The sequence below is a fragment of the Labrus bergylta genome, chromosome 3 (genome assembly GCF_963930695.1).
Source record: "Labrus bergylta chromosome 3, fLabBer1.1, whole genome shotgun sequence".
Classification (NCBI taxonomy): domain Eukaryota; kingdom Metazoa; phylum Chordata; class Actinopteri; order Labriformes; family Labridae; genus Labrus; species Labrus bergylta.
Genome location: NC_089197.1, coordinates 22,449,710 through 22,460,211, shown reverse-complemented (window position 1 = coordinate 22,460,211; position 10,502 = coordinate 22,449,710). Strand labels below are relative to the sequence as shown.

At 38.0% G+C, this 10,502-nt stretch overlaps 1 protein-coding gene across 1 annotated transcript; it reads left to right on the top strand.

The window, feature by feature from the left end:
* Window positions 1-1,507: 1,507 nt before the first annotated feature.
* lipca (lipase, hepatic a) lies at window positions 1,508-10,390 on the top strand. Its single transcript, XM_020625792.3, has 9 exons — window positions 1,508-1,824; window positions 2,889-3,067; window positions 3,453-3,632; window positions 3,779-3,896; window positions 4,045-4,278; window positions 5,908-6,150; window positions 7,137-7,251; window positions 7,666-7,884; window positions 9,358-10,390. Exons 1-9 carry the CDS (start codon window positions 1,743-1,745, stop codon window positions 9,473-9,475), a joined length of 1,488 nt encoding a protein of 495 aa, XP_020481448.1. The 5' UTR covers window positions 1,508-1,742; the 3' UTR covers window positions 9,476-10,390.
* The last annotated feature ends 112 nt before the right edge of the window (window positions 10,391-10,502 follow it).

Below are 10,502 nucleotides of genomic sequence, written 5' to 3'. Positions count from 1 at the left end.
CACACACACACACACACACACACACACACACACACACACACACACACACACACACACAATAGTCCACATAAGTAGGACTTCCACAGAAATTAATTTCAGTTTAAAAGAAGAAAACTGGAAACGCTTATATAAGCTCATGCAGAATGGATGAAGAGTGTTCTTTTTTGCTTCAGTGGTTTCATAGCTCTTCCTCAGAGTGCTTCCTCCCTATGACATGGATGATAATAGCTTTATGTAATAATGGATCACACTTGTTTCTGTGCATGAGCCTTTTGCTCACATGAAAGTGTTCCCTTCAGTTCTTTCTCCTCAATCCCAAGAGGGAACCTGTGTATTTGTGTCCTCATGGCAGCCTCAATTCATGACTTTCCCCAGTTGATTTATTTAAAAAATATTTAGCATCTGAACTGGACATCCTGATAAGTATATTTCTGTTCATGAAGTCATTTGCTGCTGAAAGAGCATGCCCAGACACAGAGGCAAATATATACATCGCATACAAAAGCAAACATATCTCGACACGATACCTGGAAACGCAACGGTTCACCATGTTTGCTCTTCTGTGAACCTGCAGTTGTAACATCACACATCAGTCAGACAAACTGACCTTAACCCTTTTGCTGCCGGACTGAAACGAGGCATAGAGATCACATGAAGTAAATGTCATCATGTTCTCTTAAAGTAAATGGGACACAAATAGGACACTGTGTATGTGTGTTTATATCCTGGTGAACTCAGAATTGTCTCTTGAGACTTGATATGTTTCTTTCAGAACATCTGTGTTAGTCACGTTCCAAAAAAATCAACTGATGTGGGTTTTGAAAAAACTTTGAAGTTTGAGCCTTGGCCTACGAAAGTAAAGTATCAATATATGAAATGTATTTAGAGTCACTGTTGTCCTAGAGTTTGAAAATAAACAGTGTGGAGAGTGAGTATACAGACTTGGATCAGTAAGTGAAGGTCTCTGTAACCGTTATGTACCCACTAACCTTGTTTGTGTACTGTGCTTTATCACCATTCACCTCGGACAGAGTGACACTTTCAAAAGGGTCCAGTGAAAAGTAGATAGCTCATCACATGTAATGCATAGAAATGAGGATTTGGAAGATTTGATAAGAATCTCCTGAAGCAGCATGCTGAATTTTTACTCATTGTTTAGTTACTTATTTAGTTTGATTCAGTGTACTCTAAATTGTGTCACTCTCTGCTCATGTAGTGCTACTTTGCTCTTCTACTGTTCAAAGAGGATTTAGCTTTTCGGGATTTTTCCACAGACTACATTTTGGTTTGTCTCTGTTAGTTCAGGTAAAAACTGCCTCCAAGAGATTCCTTGCGGTGACAGAAGAGAAATGAGGATGAAGTCAGAAAGTCTGGATGAAGTAATCTCTACCTCTTAGTCATTATTTGTATATGAGTCAGCTCGCCTCTTAGACCTCTGCTCTTTCACAATATGTTCGATCTCCACAGCCCAGCCAATCAGGACAGGACCAAATCCCTCTTATCCATAAACCACCACTCCCAGTGTCCCTTCTCTTATGGACAGTACAATAAACTGTTTCCCACTCTGATTTCAAGCAACAGAACAACAATTAGGCTTTTATAAAAACCTGTTCCACAGCCACAGACAATCAGGAACTCATCTTTAGACTCAACATCATCCGTATTTCTCTTCCATAAGTTTCAGTCTGCTCTCAACAAAAGTGTTGGTTCTCAGGAATTACTTAAAGTGTCAGTGCCTTATCATGTCTGTGCTCAAAATCCTGTGCTGTTTGCTGTTAACCTCTCACCTAAATGTGGGGAAGAATATCAAAGGACACAGAGCAGGTGAGTGAAATACTATGTTTGAATGATCCCCCTAAAAGTCATTTGTTGTTTGAGTTTATCTGTCTTTGTAAATTGAAAAACAACCTGCTACAAAAGTGAAGATATGAGACACTCTTGAAATAATTGCATACATCCCAGTCAGCCAAGTCTTACTGTGAGTTAATCTGTAAGAAGCAATAAATTATGTATTCAACATCATGCTCCTGTTGAAAGTTTTCAAAAGAGGGCAAAAATGCTGTTAACATTAGAATGGCCTGAAGCTAAGTTTGTCCATCTAAATGACTAAAGAAGTTTATTTGAATTTTTGTTTGACTATGAATGAATTTCCTTTTTTAAAATCACATTTTCATTTATTCTAACTTGCTGAGCCAAGTTTTTGGTTTTAGACAAAGGCTTTTTTTTTCTCTTTTTTTTTTAGGAAAGATGTCAGTTCTCCTGTAAAATCTTGTTTTTAAAAAGTATTAGCATTATTGCAAAAAAACTCAATGTACATTTCATACAATTCAATAAATAATTCAACGTTTTGATGGGACCTTTAGAACTGAGTGCTTAAGTGCCTGAGTTTATTCATTATTAACATTATAGTGTTGTAATATTAAGCATTGACATGAAGCAATAACTAATATAAGGAAATGTAATGATGAAATCTTTGGAAGAGGATTAATGCAGTTTGTAAATTTGTTATTTGAGGTTTCTGGGCAGTGGTTTGAACATGAGTTCAGTGAGGAGGAGTTTATATAAGAAATTACAAGCAGCGCCTGGCAGAGATGGGACTTTTTGTGAAGTGTTATCTGTGAGCATCTGCCAAACATGTTGCTATGACCTGGAAAAAAAAACAGCAAAGTGCTTCAAACATAGTGTTAGTCAGCCCACAGTCCAAATGGGCCTCAAGAGAAGGGTCTCTTTCTCCCTTATTATTCCAAGATTTGAATACATTTTCATGAGTTAGTTGTAATTATTAAACTCAAAGTAAACATACCCAGCTTTGCAGGATGTTCTGTTTCCCACAGTAATCATGAAGAACAAACAGTAAACTCCTCTGCTGTTTGATTTCTGATGCACAGCGGCCACAGAGCAGAGGGGAGCTCTGAGGATGAACGAGCTGCATGTCAGCAGTTCAGTCTTCAGTCTGTTTTTAGAAGGTGAAGACACCTGCAAACTGGACCCTCTGCAGCTGCACACACTCACCTCCTGTGGCTTCAACAGCAGTAATCCCCTCATCATCATCACTCACGGGTGGTCGGTAAGGTCAACTTCTCTTCCACTTCACTGAGTCGAACCAATGGATACAAAACATGGAACTGGGACCAGTGTGGGGGGACTCCTGCAGGATCATTCCAGATGTTAATGTCGCATACATTTCATATTCAAAACCCTGATAAAAACTGAAACAATTCACAACATGAAAGAAACAAGCTTAGACTGAAAAGCAATAGAGAGCCATTTAAACTCTGAGATCCATCAAGTTGCATATCAATATTTTTACTGTCTTTATCATAACTGGATCATTCTTGTAATTTCTAAACTAAGCGACACAAGTTTTAGACCATCATAAGAGTTACACTATTCATAACAGCAGGCAAACACATGCCAAAAGTAACACTTCTTCCCCCCCCCCCCCCCCCAAGTTGGACGGTATGATGGAGAGCTGGGTTCACAGGTTAGCCACCACTCTAAAGACACATCTAATAGACGTCAATGTGCTGATTACTGACTGGCTGACCCTCGCACACCAGCACTACCCCACAGCTGCACAGAGCACCCGCACCGTAGGAAGAGACATCGCTCACCTGCTGCACTCTCTTCAGGTCAGGGGAAGTCTATCGGCTGAAGGCTATTTTAAAATGAAAGTAGAAATCTGTAAAGTTGTTACATTTATACTAAGGTGGCAACATACATTTGCCAGTTTTAAGTTGACAAAGCTCCTCTTTAAGTATGTCATAAATCCCAACAGGTAAACTTTCAGTACCCTGTTAGAAAGGTTCATTTGATTGGCTACAGCCTGGGCGCTCACATCTCTGGATTTGCCGGAAGCTATCTTGAAGGTTCGCAGAAGATCGGACGAATTACAGGTGAGTTTAAAAAGAAAAATTATATTAGGGAAATCATTGTTCTTTAAATAAAAAAAACAGCATTTGGAAAAGGACATAATTGAAGAGTGAACTTGTTTGTTCTGTGCTTTGTAACAAACCCGTTCTTGACTGCACATTGTCTGTCCAGGTCTGGATCCAGCGGGGCCTCTGTTTGAAGGCATGTCTCCCACAGATAGACTGTCTCCGGACGATGCAGAGTTTGTGGACGCAATCCACACCTTCACCCACGAGCGTATGGGCCTCAGTGTAGGCATCAAGCAGGCTGTGGCTCATTATGATTTTTACCCCAATGGAGGAAACTTCCAACCGGGATGTGACCTGCAAGACATTTACGAGCACATAAGCACCTACGGCCTCCTCGGTGGGACAAAGAACACACCACATCCTAGAACATAATAACAAACTGTTTATACACGTGCTAAAATGTGGTTGTCTAGGAAGCATAACGTCTTAAATGCCACAAGTGTCCCCTGTAGAAACTGCAGTGTTAATTACACACAACAATACCAAAGTGTTGGATATAAAAAAAAACATCCTGGACCTCATTATCAGTCATGGGTCATAAAAGAAAGGTTTGTTTAAACAAGGGCCATCCACTGGTGACTGCAAATGAGCTGTATTACGCTTATTTCTTTTTTGATATTTCTTCGATACCAACCACAAGACTTTGCTTTGCTGACGCGATAAAAATTTAAGACTATCCAGAAAAAAACAAACATTCTTTAAATATTTTTACTTCATAGCTGACAGTTAGTTTTGAGGATGGGGACAGTAGTGAGCTCTCAAATCTTCCAGGAGTAAAAAACAGTCCATCCTCAAGGGAAATGGTTGATTATAATCATGAGTTAATTAAATGAAATTCCATCAAGTTATTTTCTGTGTAGACTTAAGAATTTGAGGCGAGGTGGTGTTACAAAGATCTGTTGGGAGCAACAAATACATAATTCAACCACAGAGAAGCGTGAATGTTCTCAAACATTTTACTGCAGTCTGGCCAAAGGATGTCAAGATTAATGTTTCTATTTGTCATACACTGTTGCTCTTCAAGCATCAAAAAAAGGCACATCATGAACACGAGTGAATCATTTAAAGACGAGGTTTTCTTGAGAGATGTGTGCCAGTTTCATTTTCATCATGAAACCAAAAACAAATACATACATACACTTCACATACCTACAATTTTTCTGAAAAAAAGTAAACAATCCACACTGAAGATTACCTAACTTAAATCTTAGAGATATTCAAGTCCATGTGATGCTCATAATGTCTAGTCATTTCTTTTTGAGAGTCATGTGAACTTTGTATTAGTCCATCTACAACCGTGCATGAACAGCTTTCTCCATTCAGCGTTAGGTATCCCTGAGTGCCATAGACAGCCCTTAATCGGATGAGAAAAGGCACACTGTTCAGAGCAGTGTGCTCCCGTCCTGTGCTGTATTCATTTGTTTTTGCTTCCTAAAAACATTGGTTAAAAAATAATATCCTTGGCACTAATTCATTTTGCTTGTTGACGATTTCTCGCTCTGCACTGAAGCAGATGCATTTAATTTCCTCCAGGCTAACACAACGGGCTCACAAGTGGATTAATAGTGCTTCTCAACCCAATACATTCACATAATATGACAGAGAAGACCACACTAAAGCATCTGTCATCCTCAGGAGGTAATTAGCAACATGTGTTGCTGGTCCCTCTAAGCTGAGCTGCCTTCAGGCTACAAGAGTCTGCCCAGAGAAAAAGGCTTTCAGGGCTGACTGATATCTGACATAATGAGATGTTTAAAGGAGATGTCACAGAGGGATGGTCTGATAGATGTCAGGCTTTAGCAATAATGAACTCAATCCACAAATAATAATCTGACATTCTGATTAAGATACTCAACAGAGTCTCAATCCACAGGAAAATACGTGTGTGGAAATTACACAGTTGAAAATAGGAGGGGGGAAAAAAATCAATATCTGACCAAATTCCTTGTTCATTTCTTGTTCACAGGGTTTGAGCAGACGGTGAAATGTGCTCATGAGCGCTCTGTCCATCTCTTCATCGACTCACTGTTGAATAAAGACAAGCAGAGCATGGCCTACAGGTGCAGTGACCAAAGTGCTTTTAACAAAGGTATCTGTCTGGATTGTCGAAAGAATCGCTGCAACACACTGGGCTACAATATTAAGAAGGTTCGCAGCAGCACCAGCAAGAGGCTCTACCTAAAAACAGGCCCCCGGATGCCTTACAAACGTATGTGCTAATCCCTTTTATTCTGACTAAACTGCTATTAGATGCAATTTTTATGTCTTAAGTCATTACCGTCTCTTTGTAAACCACCATAGCTACACACATATTTCTTGAGTAATCAATATTTCTTAATCCAAATAGTGTGATTTTGATTTTCTATATTTCCTCTTGTTTACCAATCCCCGGAGAAGACCAGAAGTAGCAATGATCTTAACTTGCTAAATAATAATTTTCATGTAGACAAAGCCTTTTATTACTCTGTGGCTGTGCCAGAGAGCTCAATTGTTGCCCAACACAGGGGGCGCCCCTGAGCTGTACCTTACTCAAGCACACTCAAGGACACCTTGGTTGTACTCGAGAAAAAGAACTGGCCCCTCTCCATCCACCAGACCAATATCTATACTTTGGGCGCTAATAGGGACTAAAACCTGCTACCCTCAACCCAAGTCCCTACGGTCTGAGCTACTGCCTCCCCTGATAATTATCAAAAGTTTTTACGAGGGAAATTCATAACCTCTGTATATACATATAAATGTATAGATAAAAAGCTCCACCTTTGTCAGCAGAACATTATGTGGAAAGGGACATTTTTCAGAATTTTACAAATTCTACATTGACCTACATATTTTTGAATACGTGTCTTATACAGAGTATTTTTACGCTGTGGTATTGCTGCTTTGTTCATTTAAACGATCCACTTACGTCACTGAGAAACAGTGAAAAGAGAGACTCAAAATAATGCATAGATCACATGGTTTTATAAGAAGTTATAAACTGAAATATCCAGAGAATATTGCAGTTTTATTCTACATGTAAGTAGGTTTATGAATCCAAAAATAACTCTGCATCTAGCATCTAGCTTGTATACCCAATCATCTCATTCTCACAGTAATATATCTTTTTAGTTTTATCATCCTACAGTGATTCATTGATAATGGTAAGATCTGTTTTCACCTCTTCTTCTTATGTTTCTGGTCCTCTCTATGCAGTCTATCACTACCAGTTCAGGATTCAGTTTGTTAACCAGATGGTGGAGATCGAGCCCTATCTCACCATCTCCCTCTCTGGAACAAAGGAGGAGAGTGGAGACCTCCCCATCCATGTGTGAGTAAAGCATCATCTCCCCCAACAGGCATGCATTACATCACATCCATGCTCACAGTACAGTACTCGCTCTCCGGTACATGCAATATGCAGCTGGGCTTTCCACTCTATAGAGACGAACAGCAAGTTGGGGAGAGCAGCTGACACACACATGGAAACAACTCTCCTGCTGCATGACAGATAACTATAAATGGGGTTGATGGAGTAAATAATTTAGTCAAGGCACAGTTCACTCACAAATGTGTTATCCTTTATAATCTTTGTATCAAAGAGCTACAGCGTAAGAAGTCTCATGTGTTCCCCTGCTTCCTTTTTAACAGAGGGTCTTCCGTTTTAAAAAAATAATTTGCCATTTTCTTGCAAAATATAACAAACTGTCTGAAATTTTGGACGACTTTCCTTCATCTCTTTCAGCACTGAAACGATTTTAGGTAACAAGACCTTCACCTTCCTGATTACTCTGGACAAAGACTTGGGGGATCTGATGATGTTAAAGTTGCATTGGGAGGGATCAGCTCTGTGGAAGACAATGTGGAACCGGGTGCAGACCTTCATCCCCTGGGGTGGCGAGCAACACAAACCAGTGATGACTGTGGGCCATGTCAGAGTCAAAGTAGGAGAGTCGCAGAAGAGGTACAGCTCTATGTTTTAAATCAGTGTATACTCGATGACCAGTACAAAGCACCTGTATTAATACTTTTGGACAAAATAAACAATAACAGATTAATGATACTTCAAAAAACAAAATTCACATAATGAATAGTAATACTAGTTATACATAGGAATACATGAATATGCATGTTGAACACAAGCACATAAATGTTTAATAAAAGAATACATGGACCATGAACAATTGATATACAACTAATAACCACCTAAAAAGGGGAACAAGTTCAATCACTTGCATACAGTCTGTAATCGTCGTCAACATCGACTTTCCTTCTGCTCTTATCGACAATAAAGTAACTCGTTATCCGCTGGTTAGCACAAACTTATTGTACTTCCTCAAACAGATTCAATAGGCTACTTGAAGAAACTCTTTATCTAGAAACATTTGGACTAATGCACAGTTGTTATGATTATAATTACTGTATGTATTTTTTTTTTTTTTTACCACAAATATACTCAGACTTGAAAGAAAACTAGCATAGCAAGTAGGAAAGGTCAAGGGTCATTTTTTTCCTTATAAAACATAAGCCTGGTTAGTCTCATCTTTACCGTCGATGATATTTTTCATGCATATTTTATAAAATATAATATTATTATGATTCATTCTTTCTGTGGGGGATGGGGGGGGATCAGGGGGCATCCTTTTAGTTGTTTTTTTGTGGAGGGGATGGGGGACTATTTTTAAAGAGATTTTGAAGTTATATTGCATTATATTTCAGAAGATGTTCAGACACGTATGGAACATGCAACTTCTTAATGTAATATGTTTGATAAATGGGATGGAGTTTAAACTGACTAAATTATAACACTTCTAAATATTAAAGGAAAATGAAAGTACAGTTTAAAACAAGCCATATTGTCCATATATTTGTATTGAAATATCATGACCACATAGTAAGGATTTAATTTGCATTTTTAAAGTCCTTCCTTTAATTAAAGAAACTATACTATTCCAATGTATCCCGCCTTCCAAGACTAGGTGATAAATACTTTTTTAAACAGACACATAGTAACATTTATTAAAGAAGAATGATTTTTGATTTCTGACACATACACAGAACTACATAATTTATTATCATGTATATTTTAAAATCCTTTGCACTCCTCGACACTGCGCTATATATATAGGTTTGTACATATTAGTTTATTTTTTATAGTTTAATATCTTGTGTTTAATGTGTGAACACAAGGAGTACAGTTTACTGAAGTCAAATTCCTTGTACACATATACATACCTGGCCAATTAAGCTGATTCTGATGACATTTCTCATGATCATGTTTATATTCCATCACATTGCAGGCATTTAATGCCATCTAGTGGACAGTTCCCCTCACACAGAATCAGAGTGCACTGACTGCTCTCTACTACGTATCATCATCTATACTTTTTCTGTTTTAAAAAACATTATGTCAGCAATATTCTTACTTTTTTTCCAGGACATCTTTCTGTGCCAAGACAAATGATGGACAACAAATTGAAGTTTCACAGGATAAAATATTTGTGCGCTGTGAAGGAGACACGTCAAAAAAACAGCGCAGAAGGAATCACAACTGACAGACTTGTTTGATCCATAATCTATTCAACAGACGGAAGATATCTAAACAACTGGGCAGACTTCTGTAAACTTCTGAAAACCATCAATGGTCTAAAAATTGTGACGCATAAAGCTCCCATGAGGGGTTTTAAACAGACTGGAATTAATACTCTATGACCTACTAAAGCAACAAGACCAAATGTGACACGATTGATTCTTTCTATATTTGTTTATGTCATGCCTTTAATCACTGCTGTGGTGTAGGTGTCATGTGAAGTGGTTAAATGGTGTTGCTGAAACAGCAGATTTTTTACATTTTCCAAGTCAAAAATTCTCAATGAGTGATGTATTTAACTGTCAAAAGAAAGCAGAATGAGATTGTTTTCTTTGCTGAAAAATACTTATTTTACAGGACAAAATCAGCTAAGAGACAAGAAGTACCACCGAAACAAACTGAAAGTTCCTCACAGGAGCTTTAGGAAACAGTGTGAAGTTTGAAAGAAGTTGAATCCTGGGAAGATATGACTAGAAAAAACAAACATGTCCACCATGTTTAAATTTACAGAAACATGTCTATATCGGATTATGTGATCAATTTATGAATAACTTGAATATTTCATGTGTACCCTTACTAAACTGTGAGTTTGAAGAGCATGTAGAGATTTACATTTGTGTCTTAATATAAGTGTCTTTCAGCCGTATGAAAAGTGTTTGCCAGTTCAAACATCAACCAGACACACAGTCAATGACCTCTCAGTGACAGGAATTCCAGAGTTTGTACATAACGTTTTTTTTCCCCTGTGAATATCCTATGTAAAATTATTGATCTCATAATTTATGAACTCACATTACTCGTCAATAAAAACATATACGTGCATGAAATACACGTTAATCAAACTTCAACCAGAGCAATAAATAAACCCCTCTGTACTTTTCTACTACTGTTGTTTGTTTTGTGCTTCATGATCATGTTTAACAGACTGACTGATTCCCAGAATACACAAGCTGACACTGAAGGATTGTTATGTAGTTTTTGACATAATGTTT